Raw genomic sequence first — 27,411 nt, forward strand, 5'->3', positions numbered from 1 at the left:
GAGGATAAGCCATCTGTTGATCAGGTTGAATTGCCAAGCAGCACCAGTGAATGTTGGGAAAATAGTAATTCCCCGAGTCAGGAAAAAGTAGAAAACATTTCATTTGAAGCTGATATTCTCTCTAAAACTAACTGGAAAAGTCTACCTAGACGTTGCAGGAAAGACCAGGACAGTCAAACTGATGTACCCAAAAGGGGTAAGATAGAGCTTTTGGGAGAATCTAGTAAAGAGACTACACAAATCCATCCAATGAAAAGGAAGATGGAGAGAGAGAGTCTAAGATATGGTCTAAAAACTATTGTCACTGACTGTGGAAGGATATTTGTTCCCCATGGCTCTGAAGTGCCTAATAAGGATTTAGATTTAGTGGTAAAGCGGCAGAAAACAGCTGATGGCGAAAGTGGTTTAAAGAAAACAGAGGTTGAAGTTGAAGAGTCGATTTCACTTTCAAAATCATCACATAAAGCGGACAGTGTAGATATCAATGAGACCATAAATGCTGATTTGGTACCAAAAGTAAATGACAAACAAGATTCACTACCTTTGACCAAAGAAACAGGGGCAACTACAAAACACTCGGAGGAATCCCCAGATCAAAATTCAGACACACCATGTCAGACAGTCCACACATCTCCTACTTTTCAGGATCAACAAAACACTGGAAATGAGTCTTCCAGTGCAGTAAAAATAGCTGCAGATGAAACTCAGTTAACAGATACTGAAAAAGTTAAAGAAGCAGGTAGCACAGAACCTTCTCAAAAGAAAAAGAAAAGAGCCACTGAATACACTATTATTTCAATCAGTCAGTTAAGAACTGTTTTGAGGAGAGGCAAAAAAGATAGTGATTCAGCTGCAGAAAAGGGAACGGAGGGGGAAAAAACTGAGTCTAAGCCTAATTCAGAGAGACCCCAAGGTGATGATAAAAACAAAGATGACTGTGAAAGCAACAGTGACAGTGTCACTCAGGGTTACCCAGATCAAAAAAGCCCAGCAGAGCAACTTCAGCCAAGTCAGAAACCTCAGAGTGCGCCGAGTTCTGAACAGGAACCATCTGACAAAAAACCCTTGGAGCCTAGCATAAAGCTGTCTGAAGACTTGACAAAGTCTAATTCAGAGAGACCCCAAGGTGATGATAAAAACAAAGATGACTGTAAAAGCAACAGTGACAGTGTCACTCAGGGTTACCCAGATCAAAAAAGCCCAGCCATTCCAACAACTGAAGATTCAGAACAACTTCAGCCAAGTCAGAAACCTCAGAGTGCGCCGAGTTCTGAACAGGAACCATCTGACAAAAAACACTTGGAGCCTAGCATTAAGCTGTCTGAAGACTTGACAAAGCAGGCTCAAATCAGGCACGTTTCATCTGATGAAAATGTGCCATTGCCTAAAAAGGCATCACCAAAAGGAAAGAAACGTGCCAATTCCTCAAGAAAAGGGCGTAAGGGGAAAGCCAAGGACGTCTTCAAAGAAAATGGTAAGTATTTTCTCATGAGATTGATGATATTACAATATGTGTTACTTTTGATTGTGTTAGTTTTATTACCGGATCATGCTGGAAATGCTTTTTTAAGGTTGTCATAGTGCTTCAGTCTGGCCCATGCGATGCCTTTACAATTTGAAAAGAAATAAATAAAAGATATCTGACTCATGATCATACTGCATGCATGACATGCAGTGTGACCCTACTCTCAAGGAGAAATTCTCTTCATCTTCACTGGACAAGTTCTACGGTGCATTAAACAAGGGTTCATTTTCATGCAGAGGCATGCACAAAAGATGGCTGTTTTATTCGGTTTCACATATGTGTGCGAACAGACTTTCTCTGTGACGACCAACCATCTGTTGTCCGTTTTGCGCATCTCAACGTCCAACATGACACCAGACTTTGATGATCTAGTAAAAAGAGATGACCGCCTTAATCATGCTGATTGAGAAGCCTCTTCCAACCTGTAGACCTACTTGCGCTGATTGCCAATAGGGAAAGCCTATAAATAAAGCTCATAATAGGATCATATAGGAATTATTTTAAGTTGACTTCTGCTGACACTGATACAGATGGATGTTTAGGAAATCATTGCTTTCGTGAACAGAATACAAAATCTAAGAGCCTATAATAATGATAAAAGACATAAAAAAGTGATTCAGCTGAGTCTCCCAAATTGAACGGAACGTACACCTTTCAAGGTGTTCCGAGGCAATCAGAGAAAATCCAGCAAAAAATCAAATAATGAAACCCAAATGTATTCGTAAAATGGCCAGAGGTGGAAAAAGTATGAAAATATTGTACTCAAGTAAAAGTACCAATACCTTGATGAAATACTACTCAAGTACAAGTTAAAATACCTCAAGTATGAGTAAAAGTACTCAAGTAAAAGTAAAAAGTAGTTTAGTTTAGTTAAGTTAGTTTTTTTTAGTTAAGAACAACCAGTTTCACCAAAGTTTTTAATGAGGGAGATACAGCACTCAAAAATCCTCCATAGTAATGCATGGGGTTAGTTTGTAACGCCAATATGGCAGTTGTCTACACATCATATGTCTACACATATCACAACCCTTCCGCGGCAAAACGTTGACATGTGAATACATTGAGCCAATCATGTGGTGTGTTGTAAAATACATTGAGCCAATCATGTGGTGTGCTGTGAAGACATCGTGCCAATCATCTGTTGTGATCTCGCTGCTGGAGCAAGATTGGTGTAGTGAAGCCTTACGCACACGCATTTCTGCTGAAATAGATGCACGATAAGTACCCAAAAAGTATTGCAATATGGCTGCCGAGTTCTCCTTTAAGTTTGAGCAGTAGTTGATTTTCAAAGTTAGTTGCACTCATCCTTGGGTCGCTTTGCAGTGAACAGTAATCCAGCACAACTGAAAAGCCCCTCACAGGCAGCTGAGGCAGACAGGCCAATATTGAGTTGCAGAGTTTTTTTTTATATTTTGAAACGAGCAGAATGTTCAGCAGATTAAAGGGCGTTGTACTGGGGGGGAAAATGGGAAATATAGGGCCCCAATGGAGGAGAGGGCCTGTGAAAAGTGGAATACAGGGGGCACAACATTTTCACCAGGCATTAGTAATAACTCAGGTAATCCACACATAAAAAATCCAAACAACTCCATAAGTAGAGTCATGTAATGAAGTGGAATAACACAGGGGAAAAGTATTAAACATGCTAAGAAAAAGCCCTAAGGCAAGGAAAGGGAAGGAATCCATATAGAGAGTAGTTATCCTTGCTATCTGTGCAAATTAATATGAGCTTGGTTAGTAGCCTACATATTGATGGGCTATAAAAAGGGTTTTCATTACCAAGGTGTCACACAAGAAACATTTCATGATGGATAAAAGCAAAAAGCTCTCCCAAGACCTTTGCAACCTTATTGTTGCAAAACATATCAATGAAACTGGTTACAGATGCATTTATCTGCAAGTGGAAGAAACATCACTGCATCATCAACCGGCCATGCACAGGATCTCCTTGTAATATTTCTGACCAGGGAGTCAGAAGGATAGTCAATTCCAAGAGTCAAGGACCACTCGGAGAAAGCTCCAGAAAGACTTGAAGGCAGCCAATTCAATTAAATAGTTTTGGATTAAAGATCAGGATTCACAAGAGGGACCCCTGGAATCTGTTTAGAACAATGGGCCAAAATCAGACCTGATACTGCGACCAATACGTTTTGTCATACAGGAAATGTCTTGAAGCTGTCTTTACAAACAAAGGCTTTTCCACAAAGTATTGAAGAAATTTCAGTAGGCATGCAATACTTTTTTCCTGTGTCATTCCACTTTAATACACAAAACTCTTATGTTTGGATTTTTTATATGTGTGTTAATATAATGTGTGGTGAAAATTTCGAATAGACTCACTGGAAGTTTAGGCTAATTACTGAAAAAATAAAAAATAAGCGTTCAATACTTATTTCCACCATATATTTATTTTACTTGAATATTTTAACTTCCAAATTAAATGTCAAAATGAATGTCAGACGAAATTTAAAGGTTGACTGACTGGATTTTGTATACAAAACATAGTGAAAACTGTGTAAGGTCACTCTCACTCTCCCTTGCTAAAGAGCTAAATGGTTTAGTCTGCCTGCACGATTCATAAGGTAGTCTATCTTTTGTTTATTTAGTTGAGCATCGCTAGTAGTGGACCGCTAATTGTTTTGCTGCTGGTGCAATGTCTTTCTCCAAGAAAGCCAAGTCAGGTTACTAAAAACAAAGGCCAAAACAGGAAAAAGAGAGACATCAAAATGAGGGGAAACAACTGCTAATAAACTTCTTTCCAAAGAAAGGTGAGCACAAACGTCAAAACCACGAAAATCCCATGGTGTTTGCTTAAATATCTCCATAATCATTAGTGCTAAAGCGAACTGAGACAACCGATTGGAATAGCATAAAATACACTTTCATAGGTTAGGCTAATCTGATGCATTTCGTGATCCAGTCTCCATCACTTTCAGAAAGACTGCATGGCGCCAGCTTGATTCATGTCCTGTTGTAGGCTACATGCTGATCATTATCACTAGGCTAGTGGTTTAGGGGCGATTTTTTCTCTCCCTTTCCGTTTTTCGTTAGTCTTTTTTTTACTCAAGTAACGGATGGGATTTTTTGATGTAGCCGGTACAATACTTCACTCAAAATGTAATCAAGTAAAATTTAAAATACTGATTTTCTAAACTACTTAAAAAAATACAAAATACACAGAAAAACTACTCAATACAGTAACGTGAGTAAATGTATTTCGTTACTTTCCACCTCTGAAAATGGCAAATGTATTCGTAAAAGGAGTAACTGTAGGCCCATAGGCTCAGGATTGTAAAAGTGGAGAGAAGACAAAACAAGGTGATTTTGATGCAAAGCGGATTTATTTAACACAGTGTTATCTGTAAGTGAATCCCAGTATGATCAAGAGGGATAAAAACAGTTCAATCAATCTGTTCATTTAGTTAAATTGCCTTTCTAAAACGGATAGTTACGGTCTTTGATTGTGATTGGCTGAATTGTGCTTGATGCCAGTGTGAAACCCAACGCAAACCTTCACGTTGACCACATTTCACTCAGTATTACCAAAGATTCTAGAGCGCTACGCGCAAGATGGATTACTGGCTGGAAAATACGTTGGATATGTTGAAGTACGTTCTATGACTCTATGGGCGCCATTTTAATAAGCTCAGGTGTCGTCACAGACGCTGGCTACCGTGGGAATCCTATTCACCCCTTGCAAGTGACGTCACGTTTTGTTCGCGCCACAGCAAAATAGACTAGTGGACGGCAAGAACACGAATCAAATCAATGGGTTGTAATGGGACATATCGCACAGCTAGGAGATTATAGTGAGATTTAACCGTAGTAATGCCCTTCCACGACTGTTGGCTTATTGTTTGGAATACAACAACATCCCATGTTCTTGCATAGATATATTTTGGTTTGTTTTCTTTGTGTTTCGGGAGTATTTCAACCACAATTGCATGCTTATCTCCTCAGTGTATGAAGCACATCAGCGGTTGCTATAGCAACCATAGACTCTGAACAGGACGGCATATAGCACTTAGGCAAAGTCTTTGGCAAGATCTGAATGTAAACAGATAATACCGTTCAAGTTTTTTTTTAATTTCCTATTTCTTTCAATTCTTTAACTTAAGACATGTAAGAAGTAAGTTTATTCAGCTGGGCAGCGTACAAACTGACGAGTTACATTAGCCCTAGCACTATGAGCTACGATAAACGTTAGCTAGAATAGCTAGCTTCTAAGTGTGGCAGCTAGTTATTATTTCATGTTCTGATATGACATTCTTAACGTTTTGACTATGTTACAACTGATAAAAGCAAGACAAATAAAGTAACCAAATCGCTTTGCAATATTTTAGTCCAGAAATACTTATGGGTGTTCATTTACCATAATGTTAATTACAGTAGCCTAACGTAACGTATCTCCCCTGGCTGTTACCACCAGTTTTAATAACTTTACATTTGCGATCATGACCCATTTCATCTAACAACACCACTGGCATCTTCTTTGACTATCAGACCCCAAACAGCAATACATTGAACTACAAAGATGTTATAGTAATGGTGTTCAGTTCATCATAATCTTTATGACATAATGTAATTTGCCGTCCGTCTCCCATCTTTTTGCCGTCCAGCATGAAGCCGTCACGTGACTTAAGTCACGTGTCTGCAAGGGGTGAATAGAGCTGGTAAGTCCCGCCCATCCGCTAAACCCCCAGTGGACCTCTAGATTGAAAAATCGTCAATGCAAGTGAATGTGAGAAAATAATTATTTTCTGGTCCCGCTTTGATTTGTGCCATGAATGTGAACATATGTCGTCTGTGAATTTTTAATATAATTTTTCACGTTACGAGTTTGACAGTATATTATATGATTCTTCGGCTATCAGTTGTGGAAAAGACATAACGAGAAAGACTACATGTCGCCTGTGACGTGAGCTCATCGCTAACATTAGCTGAGATGCTAGTTTTTGTAACGGCAGGAATAAACACACATGGTAACAAAAATATTTGAAACATGTCTAGCTTCACTCAACACATTAACACTATGAGACAGTGTGATTGTAAAGTTGTATGGTTCACTGTGTTCAAAGTCGATCTTAATAACCCTCTACATCTCGACCAACTGATGGTTGTTATGGGAAACTAGTGATCTGTCGTCTAGCGGAAAGTTGTAGTCCACAAAGTGCTCTCACACAAAGTTTAACCGCATCAAACTTCTACCCGCTCAATTGTAGCATTCTTTACACGAAAATGTATATTAAAAATTCACAGACAACATATGTTCACATTCATGGCAAAATTCAAACGGGACCAGAAAATAATTATTTTCTCACATTCACTTGCATTAACGATTTTTCAATCTAGAGGTCCAGCGGGGATAGCGGAAAGGGCGGGACTTACCAGCTCTATGGCGCTGATCCTAAAATGTTATCAATATTTGTTCTTTAAAGCTGTATGTTGAAATTACGAGAAACCCAATAGACCACACCATGTCTAGACCAGTTAAATATATTGTATAAAGACAATGTCGAATTATTTCCGAGGGTAAATTAGGCTAGGGCACTGACATCTGTCCATCATCCACCAAAACTAAGTGGGTTGTTGGGAAACAAAGTATTCTAAAGGTAGCCTACATTTAAATTTCATTAATTCGTTACAGTTACTGAATAACTGTAACGTCCATTCCTGCATTAGGCCTAGGCCTATTCATATAGCCTATTTTTGTCTCCATGATTGTTTATTTAAAATATGGATTAGCCTTGACAGGCTACATTATTTCATAGAGATGTGCGTAGTGTAGGCTACAGCACGCATTCTCTCCCTGCGCCTCTCTCCCTCAAACGGGTTCAGCCTGCATCTCCCCTAAGCAAATCAAAACGGTGGCTTGTGCAATAACTGTTCATGCAAAGTTCAACTTGAATGTATCAATTTTGAACAAAGTGAGTATTACCCTATCAGGGGCGCAGCTACCCATTTTTTGAGGGTGCAACAACAATAATACAACAACAACAACAATATTGCCCCCAAAAAAAAAAAAAAAAAAAAAAACAAACAACTAAAGCAAAACAAAAGGTCAATAATTTACACTATTACTGTGCATTAGTGTGTATTGAATATGTTTTTAAAGAAATGCTGCCAATTTGATGTTTAACTTGATGTTATACTTGATAAGTATTGATAAATGATGCATTGTCACTTTAAGAGAGTCTAAACGGTTCTCATAACGTCCTTTTGCCAGCTATTGTTCACAGGCTGATAGGCCTACTCTAGCCTTGTTTGTTTGCACCACATTGACAACACAATATTAAGTTATTACAAGGAGCCTTCATTGTTAGGATATGGAAACATGTAATGAGTTGCTGCTAGCGTGACATTTCTGGTTGCAGTTGGCCATTAAAAGTGCAGTATGAGCATGGTAGCCACCTAGCTATCTGAATGGAATAGGCTATGTTTCATTCGGCATTATGCTTAACAAACGCTAGTTAGTCTGTTAACATTTATATTTGCAAGCCTCCAAGCACAGACGTCATCACTTTAAATCCTACCTGTTGCCTTTCACCGTCCACTTATTTAACTGCTGTTGCATCCCTTGACATGCCATCTCCTTTTCCCTCTTTCTTTTTCTATTTTTAGCCGCCAACAGCTTTTTTTGCTGTATCCATCTTTTTCCATAGACGGCAACTCACTACCCGTAGGCCTATCTGCTCGCTCAGCGCTGACGGCGCCCCCACTCCCTCTTCTATGTCAAAATTCTATGATGGAATCTTATGAGATATAGGCGCCTACTCTAGGTTAGTCCTCTAAAATGTTATAGAACATTGAGAAAATGTTGAAATGATTTAGAAATGGACAGCAGTAGCTACATATAGAAAATACCAAATATATTATTTTATTTTATTTTACCATCGCTTTGGCGCCCCCATGGTGCTGCGCCCCTATGCGCCGCATATAGCGCATACCCACTTTTTGCGCCACTGTACCCTATTTAACACAACGTTGTCTGTCGCGTTGTTAATCGCAAACACAAATTTATTCAAACGGCTAGGGAATTAACTGTAGCTTAATTTGTGGAGATCGAAGAGAAAGCATCTGTTTGACATAGGCCTACGCGTAGCCACGGACGGCACGGTCTACTTGTCAGTCTTGCCCGTCCGATTAGAGGGCTTTCCTTCGTTTACGCTCACCATCTTAAAAAGATGCGAATGCAAGTCAACACTGCGCTCTTGACATCAAGAATCAGTCAAATCGCGAAAAGCAACAGCTCCGTTTAATTGTCAGGTGTGATGAAATGCGTTCATAATCCACTTCTTAGGCTATGTCATAAACGTTGAATGCCTATGGAAAGGTTTTGTGGTAGGATTGTCCAATGGTCAGTGTTGCTTCAATTTGTGTTTTGATTTATGCGACGAACCGATGCTGGGTTCATCAGTTTTGCGCAAGTTTAAAACGTTTAGCCAACTGCCCGTCATTTTCGTTCTATAATTTCCATTTCTCATTTCATGAATGTAACATGCCTATGATAAGGCTTTGCAGTTGTACAAGATGGTCAATCTATTGTCTCAATTGTGATTCATATGATGCGCACACCAATGCTGGGTTCATGCACTTGATCAGCCTAGAACAGGAACATTTTGGAGAGGGAATGAGAGAACTAAGCATACGCAAAGAAACACTTTTAATTAAACGTAGGCCTAATTTACAAAGACATCGTAAAACACTGAAAGTTAATATTTACACCAGGGTCTCACGTCGCTCTCAAGATCAGTCGCGTGCTGCCCTCTTTTGAGCTTGTGAGAGGCTTAAGATGCACAATTGCGCAGCCTATAATAAAAAGTAAATAATGCTTAATTAAATAAAGGCATGTGCTTACGCAGCCTATAAGTAAAGAAAAGACCCCTGCCATAATTTGAGGATTTACAGTAGGCCTAGATGAGTAGGCCTAAATAATAGGACTACAGCTATTTTATAACTCAAGCAAATTGTTTTATTAACATATAGCCTAATTGCACAAATTAAGTCCAACGGTTAGATTCATCTGGACGTGTTTTAAGTTGGCTGCAGCCTGTAAATAGGCTAATGATTTTTGAAAACGAACTTCTGTGGTCATATGCATTTTACATAGGCAAGCAGGACAATTTGGGAGTTTTTTTACTGCATGGAAACGATACAATAGACTAATGTCAAGCACGGTTGTGTTTAGCCTAGGCCTACCATTTGCATTTAGCCTATTTAAGTTATGAACATCAGACGCTTGAGTGAAATCTCGACCTTATTAGTGATTGATATAGCCTATCTTATGTGCTGTGTTTAAGCAGGCCGTGAACAAAGGGTTAACTTATAGCCTACAGGTATAAAAAAGAAAAATGGTGATAATATAACTAACGTTAGCTAAGTTAGTTTGCCTGCTAGCTAGCTTATCAGTAGGCTATACAGTCTCTCAATGGGAATTTATGTGATCTATTTACCAGTGCAATAGCTACTTCTGTCTAAATAATAGGCCTATTTACCTCTCCTTATTCAGTGTAACCTTGGAAAAAGATCAATCGGGCCTTTCACACCGTCAGTTCTTGCAGTTCATTACCGAGAAAGAAAAAAAAACAGCTGGTAACATTAAAAACAGCTGTTCAGGTGGGCTCATAGAATTGGAACTGTATATGAAATTTTGCGCTGAGCTTATTAAAATGGCGCCCTGTCAGGCTCAGAACGTACTTCATGCCTATGACGTAACTGATCTATCTTGCTCCGCTCTAGAATCTTTGGTATTACCAAAGATCCTTGATTACTAGCAAGATAGAGCAACGTAATTCGTTACTATGGGAGCAAAACGGGACAGTTCCGGTCTGCATAAGTGGGAGTGTCACCTTACGTCACTAGATTAACTTTCTCTCTTAATAAGCAAGAACAGATAAACATAATTGTGTTCACAGTATTATTGTCTATAATCATGTATGATACCAATGAATCATTCTTTAGGACATGATATGAATAATTTAATTAGTCATGTGAACCGAGCTAGCTAGCTAGCTAGCTAACGCTAGCTTAAAATGCTATACAAGTGGATGGGAGTAGCTATGGCAGTACAGCTATGCGCTAACAAGTGACTAGTAGTTGAAGGACTTCGCTTAAACTTAATATACTGTTGCAAATTCACTTGAGTATAAACTATCCACTTTAACTAATGTTATTCAGCTAGTTGTCATTTCAAAGAAATTACACTTCTCCGTTTAAAATGTTACCTTAGCTAAGAGGCTAGCTAGCATGCTAACAACCGGACAGTAACTGGCAGCAGCATGGTCTGATATTAAGTTATTTTATTACAAATCCGAACACTAAAAAATTACACTTTTAGGCTTGAAATGATCCCAAACACTTACAGATTATGACAAATTTTTCCAAAAAAAAACAGAAAGACATAATGACCAATTTATTGGTAAAATTCCACAAGTCTCCATTGACATTAGTGCAGCGAGGGTTTACTCTGGTCTGCATAAAGGAGGATTTCCCCCCCCCCTTGCAATAATCGAACGCGGAAATTGTCGAACGTTTCTCGCTCCGCTTTAACCCTCTCTGGTATTACTGCACCATGGACTGACTCAATAGTAAGAGTTGCTGCGTCTCAGTGTTGCTTGGCAACCATGCTGATAGAAGACATTTATTTTTTTTGGTGGAAGAATGATTATCTAGGAATAAGTCATTCAATTTGTCATTGCAATTTTAAGTATACAGTATGTTGTAACCATTTTAGAAAAGTGAGCAACTAAACAGTAAGCCCTGTGAGGTAGATTCCAGTGATTTTAGAACAGCTAGGGATTTTAGCCGCTTAACAATGTTCCTTAGCTATTCTAAAATTACTGGAACCTGCAACCTCTTGAGGCTTATTGCTTAATTTAATTTAATTCAGTTAATTCTTGGTGTGGTGGTGTTGAATATACCATATGATCATCTGCATCACTATTTAATATCAGTTATTAGATTCATTGAAAATATGTAAGTGTTCGGAGCCTTTGCAAAAGCATTTCTATTTCATATGTTTCGCTGAACTATCTTTTCAATACTATTGTCTTATCAAAGAAAATGAAAAAATATTAGCTCATTCACAAAAACGATAGTAATATCTATTTTTTGATTCTATCTGTCAACTTGTACTGCTTATTTTTTATTTTGCCCTTTTACATAATTTGTATGCCTACCTCTTGTCTGTTTTATCCTTACAGAGCGGCTCAATTCTGACACACCATCATCTCAAAACACTGAACAATTAAAACAAGCACATACTCAAACAGGCAATGACTCTTTTACTGGGCATGGGTTGGAAGAGCCATGTGTTGGCTTAGGCCAAAAGAGCTGCAGTGTGGAAGGAGTGGTCAACGCATTGTGTATGCCAGCTGATGCTCTGACCTTACTGGCTGACATAGCCCTCAGTGGCAGGAGTGGGAAACATGAAATAAGACTGCAAAACCTTGGACTAGATTCAGAGGGCAAGCTCGGTCAAAGACGGGGAACGCGAGACGGTGTGAAAGAATGCGGCTCTCAAGTGTCCGTCCTCCATTCACTATTGAGAGACTCTAAGTCATTAAAGATCCCGATAGCTCCAAGGTCACCATTGCCTAAGGGTCTTGTTATGAAGGGAGAGTGTGTTGTGTTCATTTCCAAAGATCACTCATACTCACAGCCATCATCTCTGGTGTTGGGTCTGTCAGGTGCACACCTCCAGGCCTTACCTTTCCGAAAAAGTACTGATTCCCTCACTATGCCAAATTCTGTGGAACTGCAAGGCAGACCTTTGAATACAAGAAAAGACTGGATACTGCTACAACGTCAGCCCTGTGTAAACAGAAATGGATTGGAACAACAGTCACCCATAAAAAAGCTACTGCCATCCAACAGCAAGGAGATGCGAAAATGTAAACGGCGCAGACAGATTGTTGAAAAAGATGGATCAATTAAAGTGACAAGACTGTGGCGGGAACAGTATGACTTCAGTCTGGATAGCAAGTTCACAAATGACCCGCACGATAAGGCTGTCACAAGAGCACTGCATGGGTATGTCATAATTTGTCACTCTTATTGTCTTAAGAGAAGAGTTGTGTTGTATAGTATTTTTTTTAGTATGATTGATGGGAGCCGTGGCCTACTGGTTAGGGCTTCGTGCTTGTAACCGAAAGGGTTGCTGGTTCGATCCCTGACCAGTAAGAAAAATGTGGGCGGAGGAAGTGGTTGAGCATAGGGCTGGGCGATAATATCGGTATTACGACTATGACCGATATATTTTTGAAAACAATATGTAGTTTTAGACAATATCGTAATACCGGTATGTCAAATAATGGGCCATTTTATCAAAGCCACTTGCTCTTCTGTGTTCAGACCATTCAGACAGCCGCAGCTCTGCTCAACTGCGCCCCTTGCGTGTGCACGTTCTCCCTCGCAGCACAACAAACTTTCAAACATGACTGACACTGAGTCAGATTTTGTCTACCGTGATCAGAGGTTGGTGCTGATGCCTATTTCCGTCGGCACAGCAACGGCTAGACCGAGAATTCTCGTTGTGAAATCAAAATTCCACTGGAGCTCCAAGGGGTTTTGTACACAGAGATTTAAGTTACAACACTGTTTACAGCTCTTCGACTCACAGTAAAATGTCATTTTTGGTACATAGTTCATTTAAATACACTTATGGGTGCTTGCGTTTAGCGACATAGCAGATCTAAAGTCCTCAGGGAGACAACCTACACGCTGATTTTATTAAGAGGATAGGCTATGCACGCGGGCATAGGAATTTTTTCTTACGAACCAGAACATGCAAAAAGGTAATGAACGCATACAAATTGACGGTAGCGTCTATCACACTCTTGGTGAGTGACTCAGTTACGTTATTTAAGTAGCCTAATTGTTTGTTGTCAAGTCACACATGTCTAGGCCATCATAGGCTACATTTGCTTGTCATCTAGGCCCTATCAAACCCTTACGGTAAAAAAACTGCATTGTGTGACAAAAATGCAGGTTTGTTTCTGCAGTAGGCTATTGTGCAGTACAATGTAGGCCTGTGTTGTCAGTCAGGGTCGACTTATTGGTCTTTTGTTATTTGTATAACTTTATCAGAGCAGTAGCCTACTATACATATTGGTAGCCTACTATGCCTATTGGTATTGGTAGGCCTATGTTATTGTTTACACTTTTTTGCACAGCTGTGTTAGAGCAGTCTGAAATTATTCTAATTAAAGCTGGTTGTGTTTTCATAATTGTCATGTTGAGTGAATATGAAACACTTAGCTCTTCTGTTTAAAATATCGATATATTGTATATCGCCAATCAGCCCCAAAATATCGGGATATCAGTTTTGGTCCATATCGCCCAGCCCTAGTTGAGCACTGTTCTCCCATGCCCACATCCATGGCTGAAGTGCCCTTGAGCAAGGCACCTAATCCCACACTGCTCCCCAAGCGCCGCTGTAGCAGGCAGCTCACTGCTCCGGGTAAGTGTGTGCTTCACCTCACTGTGTGTTCACTGCGCTGTTTGTGTTTCACTAATTCACAGATTGAGATAAATGCAGAGACCAAATTTCCCTCACGGGATCAAAAGAGTATATACTTATATACTTATAAAAAACAGGACATGAAATGGGCAAAAAGATGCATTAGAATCCTTCTCTGGAGCAGAAATAGGGCGGATGCAGCTAAGATGTCCTGATAGTATTGCGGGTGGGTTGGGTCAAAATCACTCGATAGCAGCGTTCGGAATATCATTGTGCAGAATTACTTGTGATAGGCTAGACTTTGTATTAGGCTAAAGTGGGACTTCCACCTCCATGTCTCCAAACACACATGCACACCAACCTAACCACAATTGTCTGGCAGTGTCCCTGCTGCTCAGTTCACTCTTTGATAAGAAGAAAAATAGCACAAGTTACTTCCACGCAATTTACTACCATGCATCCCTCCGCACTCCAATAGCTTGTAGGCTAATTCAATTTTATTTTATAGCATAATATTGCGCAGCCAAAATCAGTCCAATCCTCTTCATTTTATGAGAGTTTTGTTCAGATTACACCACCAAAACCTTGATTGTCAGCAAGAGCGAAGATAATATCAGCTATTATTTGGCTTGAGTTCACTGCAAGAGAGGTAGGGTTGGGCACCGAAACACGGTTCTAATATGGCACCGGTGCCGATGCAAACGGTAGTAACTGTATCGAATAACAACGTGGATTTCGGTGCCTCATTTCGGTGCTTAAATCGCGTTTTTTTTTATTAATTTTTTTATACGAGGCACCACTGCATGTCATGCGCCATCTCTAACGTCTTGCTCTGATAGCAACACACCCAGATACAGTTAGCTAACATAAACACTGGATGTATAAACCAGAGGGGTGCATCACATAGGCGAGTGGACAGTGTTTGACAGCTTGCGTGAGCCCATATCACGAGCTTCTGTCAAAATCTAGCATTGGGCCTAACTACACACAAGCAAGAGGCTATGAAACAACAACAGGATACCTTACACAATATCCTTGCTAATGCGCTAACTGGCATTTATTTTAAATGTTATCGGCAAAGTTGTAAGGTGAAATAAAGTTTTCATGTTGTGTTCTAAACAACATAATGGCATGATATTAATCTTTCTTGTGCATGAGGCCCATATAGTATCACAATGAATATGAAGATCATGTTAAAAGTTAGCTGGCAAAAACATAAATATGTAGGTTACATACTTGATGTCACTGAGCTGTCAAAGAGGCTACGGAACCATCTCCGAGATTCTCCGTATGTTATCGCTAATTAACTCAGCTGACTGGTGTTAGCACATAGCCATAGTTGCTGTTGAAATGCCTAGGCCTACTAGCGCTGGGAATCTAAACACTTCAACACCGACATAATGTAGCCTTACATGTTCAAAACTATTGCGTGTTATGGGGGAAGACATAACATTTCTTTAAGCATTTGGGAACACACTGAAATGAATTAACTGGAAAGTAGAGTCCCTGTTAGATTAGCTTGCTTGCCAATGCCGTTGTCCATGACCTGTCAGTTCTATGGCAAGCGGTTTTAACATACCTTATGGCAAACCGCCTACACTGGGTAAACTTCAAAGCAGAGCTTACCATTGTGTGCATCCATGGCAAGCTGTTTTAACATTTAAATGTATTATGCGTAGGAGCAATGAGATATTGATAGTAAATTGAATATAACAGTTCAATTTCATGTTCAAATTTGTCTTATCAATACAAAAAAGCAATTCATGCTTTAGACCATTTTAATTTTAAAACAAAGTACCGGTTCAGGCACCATTTCGACACCGGAACCATTTTAAAAGTATCGATTTAGCCCCGGTATCGGATAAACGATACCCAACCCTAAAGAGAGGTAAGAAATGTAAAGGGTATGCATGTTTGTGCCCGACAGACACCTCAATGTTTATATCTGAACCTGAGGCCATCCTTAAAAATATTCTTGTTTGCAGTAACAGCCAAAAAAAAAAAAAAAAAAAAAAATGGGTCGGTAGGTAGGTCTATTTTTTTTTTTCCAAGATTCAAAGTAAAAAAAAAACAATTTTGGTCATGGTGATTACGTTGTATGAATTTAAACAATTGTGCATATTGTGACGTAACTGACTGGGTCCTCAACCCGTGCCTTCAGGCGCATCACTGCAAACCTCAATCTGATGCAGGTTATGTAGACCAGCCTTTCTCAAACTTCTTTGACCTGAGGCCCAGTCATGGCAGATTTTGGGGCCATAGGGCTCATCTACACGTACCCAACCCCACTCCCTCCAAATCAAATTGTCATTATCATTATCACAATCATTATTATGCCTAGATTGTTATACATGCACTTTCACTTAAATATTTTGTGACATGCACATCAGAGGACTGTTTTAGTAATGTAAGATATAATTAGTTTCATTACTTTTGCATGGTTGCATGATGCTTGCATAAGAAAAGAAATACTTCTCAAAACAGCAACAATTATATGGGTGCTATTGTTTTGGGATGTTTCCCTCATGCAAGCATCATACATTGGTATGGAGAAAAAAAATACATGTTTTTTTAATGAAGTTTAATTTGAATGCCTGAACTGAATGTAAGGATTCAGGAAACACAATACCAGCTTTTTTGGCGAGCAGATAGGCGTAAATCACTGATCTGTTGATCTTTAACAGATAGAAAGAAGGCTACAATAGCTTTTGGCCACGTTATATTCAAATTTGACAATACAATACTCAGTGCTATACAGTGTATTATACAGTCTCTGCTCTGTTTCTATGGAAGTTCCAAAAATCAACGTCGTTCTATCAAGTGTCGTTAAACAATTAAATAGCATTCAACAGGTTGAAGCGAAGCTTTGATACCAACGTTATTGATTATTTTCAGTTTCTCGCGCGCAGACGCCTGCATTGAATGAACGCTCATACCACCATTTTATTGTATGGCTCCATGTTTAATGGCATCGATAGCAGAAACGTTTGTTTTCTTTTTTTAGTCGGCCCGCGGTATCTTGATCAACTTCGCAGGCAAATTATCAGACGGGCACCGGGCCTAATTTCACTCCACGACTCCAAGGACCATCAGTCTCCACTTAGCGGACCCATATTTTGAGAAATACTGAATAGACCACAACCAATTTCAATCAATTCTTCAACACGGTCACCGTTAGACTAGAGGGGAGAAGGGATGGGAAAAGATCTGGGCACACTTCTTCCAGAACTTCGTGCCAAGTAATGAGCGTTGTCGAGATGTTTGTGTGAATGAAACGAAGCGTATAGGCCATAGTGTGACATGCGTAAACCAATGGTGTACAGATGACGCCACAGGGTTTTATTTAAGAGAGCCTACGTTTGTATGTAGGCAATTTATATTCACAATACTTAGGCCTACTAAAATAAATAGTATTTTATTTGTATTGGTTGTTTAGAGTAACAAAAAAAAATCGGTCAGTCTTAACGCAAGTTTACACCCGGCAAGTCGGTCGGACTAAAAGGGGAAAAAAATAAATATGTGGGTCGGTTCTAAATTGACAGGGTCGGTCGGGTTACGGCAAACGAAAATATTTTTAAGGATGGCCTGAGCCCTAGACCAATGCACTTATGTCACAGTTGTTCCCATGGTTATGCTACAGCTTGTCAGTAAAGTTACTTTGATTACACGTTGTGGATACCTTTATTATCATTATACAACCCCAACACAGAACAAGTTGGGACATTGTGCAAAATGCAAATAAAAACAGAATGTGATAATCTACAAATCTCTTAAACCCTTATTTAGCTGCAAAAAGGACATCGACAACATATCAAATCACTTTGAATTTGATGCCAACAACATGTTTTAAAAAAAAACTGGGACAGGGGCATGTTTACTACAGTGCCACTTCACCTCTTCATTTAAGTGGGGTGGGGTTTTATAAAATGAATTTTACATGTGAAATCTATGAACTAATCATGTTTTGGTACTTGTTGTCTAGCAGATACCAGTGAGAATTGAGGGTGGATAATGCGGTCATATTTTGTACCGCTCTGCGGTACATCTAGTTTGGAGTTTTACGGTATTGGCATTTTACACAACATCCCAACTTTTTCTGTGTTAGGGTTGTAACATTAGCATTGGGTCGGGTTTGGGTCAATGTTTAATTACAGCTTTCATGGTATATGTGTGGTTATATTTATATTGCATTGAAGGCTCAACCTGGTCATTTAGAGGCAAACCAAAAGTGTTGGTATAATTTGAACAATAAACAGATTGTCTTTGTTAAAAAATCACTTTCTGTCAAATAGCCCATGGAACGTCAACATTGTGGACAGTCCTGAAGAAGTCCATCTGATCTTCCACATGTGGATAGGTCTGTTCTATAGCAGATCAGCATCTCGATTCTTTCACATCGACCCAGTTGGTTTCATTCTGCAAGATGGTGGACATACAAAATTGCCTGAGGAAGTTGAACTTCATTCCACTGCAAGCTTTTCCAAGTCTGACAGGATGAACGTCTCCTCGCAGAACAACACCTCTTTGAAGGTGGTACCCTCTCCACTGCCTGCTAATCCAGGGGTTCTAAATCTAAGTGATAAAACCAAGAAAACCTCTACATCTGCATCTGAGGTGTTGGATCTCTCAGTGAAAGGTTGTACACCATTGAATCTTACCTTTGCAAACACCAAGACAAGGGAAACCTTCACTGAAAGACCTGATCCACAATATTTGGATCTTCCAATGAGTGAAATAAAGTCACGACTGGTCTCTACAAACACAAATTGTCAGCTCAGAGTAAGTAGCATTAAAGAGTGACCACTACTCTCTTCATATTTTTATTATGTTATATTTATCATATTCTGTGTGTGTGTTCCTTTTTTCAATAGGTCAACAATGCGGCTGACAGCACTGGCAATATCAAAAGGGACAATATCAGTGTACATGGAATCCAGACAAAGAGCCATAATACTTATGAGAATGCCAGCAACACCAAGCCCTCCAGCACCCGTGCCTCAGAAAGCAGTGGTTATGGCAATACTCAACAGGCAACAAATATAGGGAGTGATTTTCAGGATTCTTCTGATGTCCAGAAGAGATTAGATGGTTTGCCTGGCACCAAAGAACTGACCCATGGTGGAAGTAGTGCACCTGTTGTTCAACTTAACAGTAGTGATGAAATTGTTAGTAAAGAAGACACCATTTCCTCCCAGATGCACTACAGTTCAGCTGTGAAATCTACATCTCCAAAGCACACTGAAAACATCTTTGCTTGTGGGAAGTTTACAACAGGATGCCTAGATAATGAGAGCAATGTTTGTTCCAATCACAGCAGTGTTGTCACATCCATTGGACTTGAGCCAGTAAAGATTAAAGCTAAGGTTCAGGACAAAACAGCAGCAGTTGAAACAGCAGCAGCAGTTGATGATCAGCATCATTCTAAAGTTGATACTATCGTGACAGTGCAGGATATGGACCATTCTAAAGATGCCACTACCAAGACTGAGCAAAATCTAAGTGATTCTAACTCTGAGACCATTATGATTGTGCAGGATCCAGAAGCTTCAAAGGAGAAAGTTATTTTGGCTGCACAATGTCCATCTGGTTCAAAGGTAAAAATGGTACAAGAGCATAATGTCCCCTGTACAGAGAGCATCATGTCTGTGCATGATCTGAATGATGTACATTCTGATGCCATGGTAGTGGATGATCCAAGTGACTGTGAAGTTGAAAAGGAAGTGACTGCTAAATCTGAAACATCAGTGAGGATGAAGAGCCCAGATGATGATGAAATTCAGCCTCACTTATTTGTAAAGAATCCTAAAGAGACAAAACCTGAAACAGCAGTGGTTGCAGAGGTGCCAATGGATTCTGAAGTTCAACCATTCGTTACGGAGCACAACCATAATGAGACTAAACCTGAGACAACAGTGACGGTGCAAGCTCAAGCTGAATCTGAAATGATGGCTGTTGTGAATATGGATCAGAATGACTCAACACCAAGTGAACTAGTGGAAGAAGGGGAACTCATTAACAGTGAAAGTGAGACACAAGTAGAACTGGATAATCTAAACACAGCAGTATCAACATCAGAAGAGAATAACAGTTGTTCTGAAGATGCAACGATGATGGATTTGAGTGAAAACAGTGTACAAATGGGTAGAACGGCAGTGTGTGCTGTAAATGAAAATGAAGGTAGGGCACCCATGGAGGTACAGCTAGAATGCAACTTGAAATGTGAGATATCCGCTGCAGGTAATGAAAGTCAAGTTGACACAGGCATGGAGGTTGTGGAAAAGATTGATCATGAAAATGTGGAACATGAGATTTTGCCTGAGGCCACAGCAGTGAAAGCATGCAGTCATGAAGGAAATGTGAAGGAAGATTTGACATCAACAATGGAGCAAAACGAACAAATCAATCAGTCAAGAAGTATTATTGTTGGAGAGACAGAGGATATGTCCAGTACGGAAATTGCTGAGATGCCACATGGTCTAGAAGAACAACAGAAAACAAACAAAATAGTCAATCCAGAAGCTGTATCGACATCAAGTCAGATAGCACATGATTCATGGCACATAACCAAAGATCATGAATTAAAAGTCATTGAGAATGAGATGAGATGTCTCACACCTACTATAGATGAGCTGCCTTATAATACCATGGGTACAGGCAGTGCCCTTAACCAATGCTCTACCCCAACACAGGATGAACTACCATCTGACTGTGGATCTGCTGTTGGTGAGCAAAGTTTTCATGAGCCATGTTCAGACCCTTATGATAATGCTGTTTATAACACGGAAGGACTGGATTTAGCCGCTCTTAGCCATATGATTACATGGTTCAGGAATAGAAATAATAAACAGAAGTTAGATTCTGTGTCAGGCCAGAATTCAGAGCCCTCACAGCTCAGATTTTCCACCAACTCTGACAGTATTTCAAGCCCGTCTAAGGATGAGGGTAACTGGACATTTCCTAACAGTGCTTGTCTATTGAACTCGATTAAGGGTTTTAGTGGCAGCTCCTCAGACGATATTGAGTCAAATATGCAAAGTGCTGAGTTCTATAGGGTGCAGTATGAGGATGTTGCTGCAACTGATCCGTCAGAGGATGTAATGTTTCAGAGCAGTGCTGATGGACTCTATAATGCTATGGAGCCATACACCAGAGATTCAAAGTCAACAGGAAACCTTTCATTTCGCCATCTCTCAAAGAGTGCATCACAGGAAAATTTTCATTCTATACATGAGGACAGTACAGGGAAAGACGAGAAAGAAAAACAAAGCCGAATTTATCGAGAGGGAGAAATTATTGACACTGTATCAGTCTCAGCATCCAAAATGAAAGATAAACAACAAGAAAAGGCTTATTGGAAATATGTTTATTCAAACGAACAAAAGCATTCATCAGGGAGCCATTGTCAACAGAGAGGATATCAAGGATACATTGATAATTTTGATCAGACTTGGCACTGGAATGAAGAGGAAGATCATGAATCACATCACTACCGTATTAACAGTCAGTTTTTTAGAAATGATGACAAAGAGGAAACTAGCACATCTTCACAAAGCTCTAGCACATCTTCGAGTGAAAGTGAGCTTGAATCATCATCATGTAATGAATCTTTCATGAGAAAACGGGAGGGACTTCGAGTAACAGTAGATTTCAAACGAGGAGATAGCACCTTGTCTGGTCATGAGACCCCCATATTTACAGTGCTGGATAAGGGAGAAAAGCAGAGGACCGCTAAGAACTGTCCTAGAAAACCTACACATTCTAGAACCATTCATAACCCATGCCATAAAGGCACGCAGCGGTATGTGGAAAAGTTTCTTCAAAAGTGGGATGATCTGCATCAGGCAGACGATGATATCACTCAGTCTTCAATGGATTTGGAGTATCTGGTCTTTTCAGATAAAATGAACAATATTCTCCAATGCTGCAAGTCAAAAAGGCAACAGACATTGAACATGGCCTGCAAGAGCCCTGTGACCATACAGTTTTCAAGTCTTAATGAACAGGATACATCTGAAGAAATTTGTGATTCTCTTCCAATGTTTTCTGAAAGCAAGATTAAGGTTGTTTTGCCTGATAGGAAAGAGAGGAGAGCGGAGGATTCTAGGCACATGCCTCTTCGCCTCCAAAGGCTCTCCTACAAGAAAGAAAGTGAGGCAGCCTGCTCAAAGATTTCAGCTATTACAGCTGAATGTACAAAGTCATATTATGCAATGATGAAAGATGTTTGTACAAACAAAAATACTGTCAGGCAAACTGACAGGATCAAGAAGAAGCAGGATTCTCCAAAGATCAGAACGAGTAAGCCCGTTGAACTTTGTGGAAAGATAAAGGAAGATTTGTTTGAGCGCCTCCACGATGATCTGAATTCTGTGGTGAGACAGGCATGCAAGACTAAGTACAGATTTTTTATTCTGGTGACATCAGAGGATCCTTTTTTCAGAGAGACAAAGGTAATAACATCTATTAGTTTTTCTTATGACAATCTGCATTTTTAACTGTTACATAATAAACTAAAAGTGTGTTCCTTTTAGGATCTGTTGGAGAATGAAGGGCACATCAGTGTGGAGCCTGATCAGTTTGACCTAGAGACTAATACATCTTCCTCTCCATTACTCATCATTTTGAGGAATGAAGATATTGCCAGTCATATCTGCGAGGTAAGGAACAATGGTGGAGGTAGTTCAAATTCTGCAAGTTGTTTTAAGCAGTGAAAAGGAAAAAGGGGAACACTCAGAATCTAGAATTCAACATCAAAGTTACCTTTATTAAGTGTAAATAAACTTAATAAAATCTACACTGCCGTTCAAAGGTTTGGGGTCACTTAGAAATGTCCATTCCACTCTATTTTAGACAGAATCCCAGCTGACTGCCTCTTCCATATAAGTTCCCAGCATAGTTTGGAACTTTGCTTTGGGCCTTCTTTTTGAATAAAATTGTCTCTAATCAAATGCCGTCCACAGGTTGTGGCATGGTGTTACAAACCAGAACGATAGCCTTCCTTCCTCAAAATTCCTTTTAATCTATGCATTTTCCCCACTTTGCTACAACCAAAGCACCCCCAGACCATCACATTCCTTCCTTGACAGATAGAGTCAAACACATTTCCAGCATTTCATTGGTATTTCACAAATGTTTTTTTGTGAAGGGAGTAGCACACAGTATTGTATGAGATTCTCAGTTTCTTAGCCATTTCTCACATTGAATAGCTGTCATTAGTCATGTTTAAGAAGAAAGTTAGTCGTCTCTGGTCATTTTGTGCTTTTAATCAAACCCACACTAGCTGATGCTCCAGATACTCGACTCCTTTATATTGCTTTGCTAATCTGGCCATTAGTTTTCAGCTGTGCTAATGTATTTGCAAAAAGGGTTTGTAATGATTAGCTAACTTTAAAAATGGTAAAGCAAACACAACATTCCATTGTAACACACAGTGTACAGTATGGTTGCTGATAATGGGTCTCTGTATGCTGATGTAGATATTGCATTAAAAATCAACCATTTCCGGCTACAATAGTCATTTACAACATTAACATTGTTGTAACATGCTGTATTTCCAATTGATTTGATGTTATTTGAATCTTCCCTCAAAAATAAGGACATTTCAAAATGACCCCAAACTTACATTAGCTTATGTTAAGTATAACATGACTTTGCACTAGTATTTTATTGACTGTCTATGCACAATTTCAACCAAATTTTGCTGCTCTTATTTTTTCATTATTATATGTGCCCTCTTATTTACTTATTTACTTACTTTTTTGTTTACTTGAATGTTATGTTTGTCTGTGGACTTAAATTGGTAAAATATGTCTTGTCTTCACCGTGGGATAGTGAGAAACGTAATTTCGATCTCTTTGTATGTCTGGAACATGTGAAGAAATTGACAATAAAGCTGACTTTGACTTTGACTTTGTATATTAAAAAAAAATGAAACAAAAGTCATTCAAACAAAGCAGCATCAGCCTCACCAGTGCCTGTTACAAAACAGTCAGAATGATCAAATTGATTATTCTGCACACAAATTACAGTAGATGTTGAGGCGAAAGATGCACGCAACATTTAGTGAAATTAACTTTGCCGTGCATCATATGGAACCTCTACATGTTTCTGCAAACAAGATGCCAATCCATTCAGGTGCTCAAAGGTTTTGCAAATGGCTTTGCCCATTTACAGTCTATTCTATCACTTTTTGGAAACTTCAGCAAATTGCTCTTCACAATCCTCTAGTTGTCCTTCTGTTCCAGTATCTGCAAAAATCCAGCATTCCTACACAGTCCTGACTTTCTAAATGGGAATCAAGCATGTAATGTCATGGGGCAAACAACCCTAGGCAATCGACATACTTCAATATACTTGAAAAAATAAAGTCATATTTCTGTCCCTTAGGTTCCTCATCTACTAGAACTAAAGAAATCATCAAGTGTGATCTTTGCTGGCATTGATCAACCAGATGATTTTGTGAATCTGACACATCAAGAGCTGTTTGGAAAAGGTGGTTTTGTGGTGTTTGATGGAACAGCCCTGAACAAACTGACACTGGGTATGTCCCGAGTTACACTTTGAACAGCATTTCACAATGCAAAGTATGACACTGTATGGTTTTGTAATCTTGTTTTCATTTGGATTGTTTTTGTTCCACCTATCAGAGAACATGAAAAAATTGTTGTCTTCCTGGAGAAGCTCAGCAAGAAAGGAAAGTGGAAATGGTTTCTGCACTACAGAGACAGCCGGAGGTTCAGAGAAAATGCACGGTAAATACCAACTCTTAAATCCTGCCAGTTTGCTGTGTACACAAAATCATTTTCTGGTTTGTATCTCCTGATTCACAAATTCACTCAGTTTGCTTATAGGATCAGATCACAGTCTACTAGAGCGTTCTGCTCACAGCATTTTTTAATCACTTATGCCATGGAGCTTATGTTTTCACCTGTGTTTGTTTGGCTGGTTGGTTTGTTTATAGCGTTACAATAAATTAGTTTCCACTAAACTTGGTGAAGGGATCAGCCAGGGATGAATCCATTTTTTTCATCCATATTTTTTTTTATAATTTTCTTTAACATTGTACATAGTTTTAACAAATTTGTATTGTGTATTTCCCAAGGAATAACACACAAATCTGGCACCCTAACCCAGTGTTTTTCAACCACTGTGCCGGGGCACAGTAGTGTGCCGTGAGAAATCATCAGGTGTGCCGCAAATGTCACTCACTAGTCCAGAAAAGCAACTGTTGCATCAAAGAACTTATAACCGCATGCTCTCATTGATTGTATGATTGCACTATTTGTGGTATGCAGGCATTGTACAACGGGGGCCCCATATCCATTATTCACAGAATCATCACATATCCAGTTCATAACAACAATTAATTTAGATATAGTCACCTACAAATGAAACAGAGGGCGCTTGTTTTATTGAGCAGGTCTTGCATAGAAGCCATAATAAGGCCATATCTGTGTATTATTTGAAATTTTAGGCTATGGTATGTTTATTTTTTCTTCACACAGGATGTTAGTGTGCCGTGGGACATTTTAAGTGTCAAAAGTGTGCCGTGGCACAAAAAAGGTTGAAAAACACTGCCCTAACCAATGCCCAATCCTACCAAGTACAGTGTAAATCTCTTCAGTAGTTTTTGCATATTCCTGCTAACAGACAACCACCACAGATAACCACCTTGCCTGGTAAAAAAAAAGGCATATCAAGCAGTTTGATATTGAATTAATGAGGACTCGTGGAGGTATGCTCTCTCTACTGAATGCCAATCTACTTTTTTATATGCCTGTAAAAGTGAAGCGTTGTCCAGTGACAAGAAGACAGTGTCTCTTATGTGGTATATGAATTTGATCTACCAAATGAAAACAATTTTGGTAATCTCAGACATAAAACATTTTTTTCTGATGCCATGTAGGTCACATCAAGATGGGCATGATAGGAAGCATTTCCTGGACTGCTGTCAAGAAGCAGGAATTGTGGAAGTGCTGCCCTACCATGAATGTGATGTGATCTCACGGGATCAGCCAAACTACTTGCACTGTTTAGTGCGCCTCCAAGTTCAGAATGCTACGACGCGATATCCAGTTTTTGTTTCAGGTAATGTGACACAAAATGTAGGGAGATAACTGGGTTGGGTAGTACTGTAGCTAGTTACATGTAATAGTGTTATGTGATTTAAAGCAGACATAGAATGGAAAACATTCTTTGTTGAATGAAAAGAGTTAGGTGCATGACCACAAAGCTACTGTGAACCCAAAACACGGTTTTGACTCCTTCCGGTCACATTTTCAAAAACAAGCCAATTAGCTGCCATATTGCTGGTGGACACAAGAGTATGTTGTCTATGTGGATTGGCAGTTTCCAAGCTGGGAGGATCAGCCAATACACATGGACATCATTTGCGGCCTATTGGCTTTTTTGTGAAAATGTGGCCGGAAGTTAACACGTCAGAAGGCATTTTTGAAAATGGTGAGTTGAGGATATTTTTGGCTGAAGTAGCTAGTCTACTGTAGCATCGCTCATTGAAATAAATGGCACCCCAAACATACACACACACACACACACACAAAACATACACAAACTTGGTTAACATTTCGAGTTGGAGATTCAGGTTTAAGTTGCTGGGGCCTGTTGTGAGCAGTTATTAGCCAATCAACGTAAAGCTCACTTAATTATTCATGTGGGTGCCAGGTAAGCATGAAGGGCGCTAGATATAGGCTAAAATTGGCCATTTGATTCCCGGCCTAATTCTAGGGTTATAAATGGGCTTTTAAAATAGCATTTGAGCATACCTTATATGTTAGCATCAGAGAACAAGGTAAACTACTCAGTTCATCCATTCTATGTCATCTTTATGTACAAAATAAATATTATTTGAATTTAGTGGTAGTTACTGACAAAAATGTAAATGCACTAGTTACTAGTTAATTACAAAGTGTTGGTGATGACAGAGGGATTAGAAATGAATGTTTTATTCATTCATTAATTTCTTCAAACATTCATGCTGTTATTTTGCATCTCACCATCTACACAGGCTCGATTCATTTGGTGGCATATGCCTTAATTTTGAATGTTGTGAATGTTTACATTTACACTACTGCCAAATTGCCAATCGAAGAATAATCTTCTTTCTGTCTTTTTCAACAGATGCACCATGCAAATCTTTTGAAAAGAATGGGATTTTGACAATGAATATGAACACTTTCTTACAGATACTTTCAAATGATTCCTGTACCATATGTTAAGTATTATATTAATTTTGTATATAAACTTCCCTTTTAAATTATTTTCACACTGCTTAAAAATGAGAAATACAGTTTTTGTCAACTTTCCGAAACGTTCACTTTATGAAACATCATAAATAAAATAGGTCTTGAATATCTTGTTTTTGGGAGGAGAATTTCTCATTAGTGGCTACACCAGACTTCTTTAATTG

The 27,411-nt window shown here is 39.2% G+C and overlaps 1 protein-coding gene across 1 annotated transcript; it reads left to right on the top strand.

Annotated features, from left to right (window-relative positions):
* Positions 1 to 249: 249 nt before the first annotated feature.
* Positions 250 to 27,355, top strand: LOC125303288. The gene is made up of 9 exons (XM_048256950.1): positions 250 to 1,474; positions 11,728 to 12,556; positions 18,278 to 18,764; positions 18,857 to 22,435; positions 22,517 to 22,642; positions 24,372 to 24,525; positions 24,632 to 24,736; positions 25,891 to 26,072; positions 27,123 to 27,355. Exons 1-8 carry the CDS (start codon positions 250 to 252, stop codon positions 25,983 to 25,985), a joined length of 6,600 nt encoding a protein of 2,199 aa, XP_048112907.1. The 3' UTR covers positions 25,986 to 26,072; positions 27,123 to 27,355.
* Positions 27,356 to 27,411: the final 56 nt, after the last annotated feature.

The sequence above is a fragment of the Alosa alosa genome, chromosome 11, assembly GCF_017589495.1.
Source record: "Alosa alosa isolate M-15738 ecotype Scorff River chromosome 11, AALO_Geno_1.1, whole genome shotgun sequence".
NCBI lineage: Eukaryota > Metazoa > Chordata > Actinopteri > Clupeiformes > Clupeidae > Alosa > Alosa alosa.

What these genes read in the sequence shown, in the direction of transcription:
- LOC125303288 (XM_048256950.1), top strand. Translation starts at nt 250, where the DNA reads ATGAAAAGGAAGATGGAGAGAGAGAGTCTAAGATATGGTCTAAAAACT. An exon ending in GTCACAAGAGCACTGCATGG is followed by an intron (nt 12,557 to 18,277) that starts GTATGTCATAAT and finishes TCTGTCAAATAG; the next exon opens with CCCATGGAACGTCAACATTG. An exon ending in ACACAAATTGTCAGCTCAGA is followed by an intron (nt 18,765 to 18,856) that starts GTAAGTAGCATT and finishes TTTTTTCAATAG; the next exon opens with GTCAACAATGCGGCTGACAG.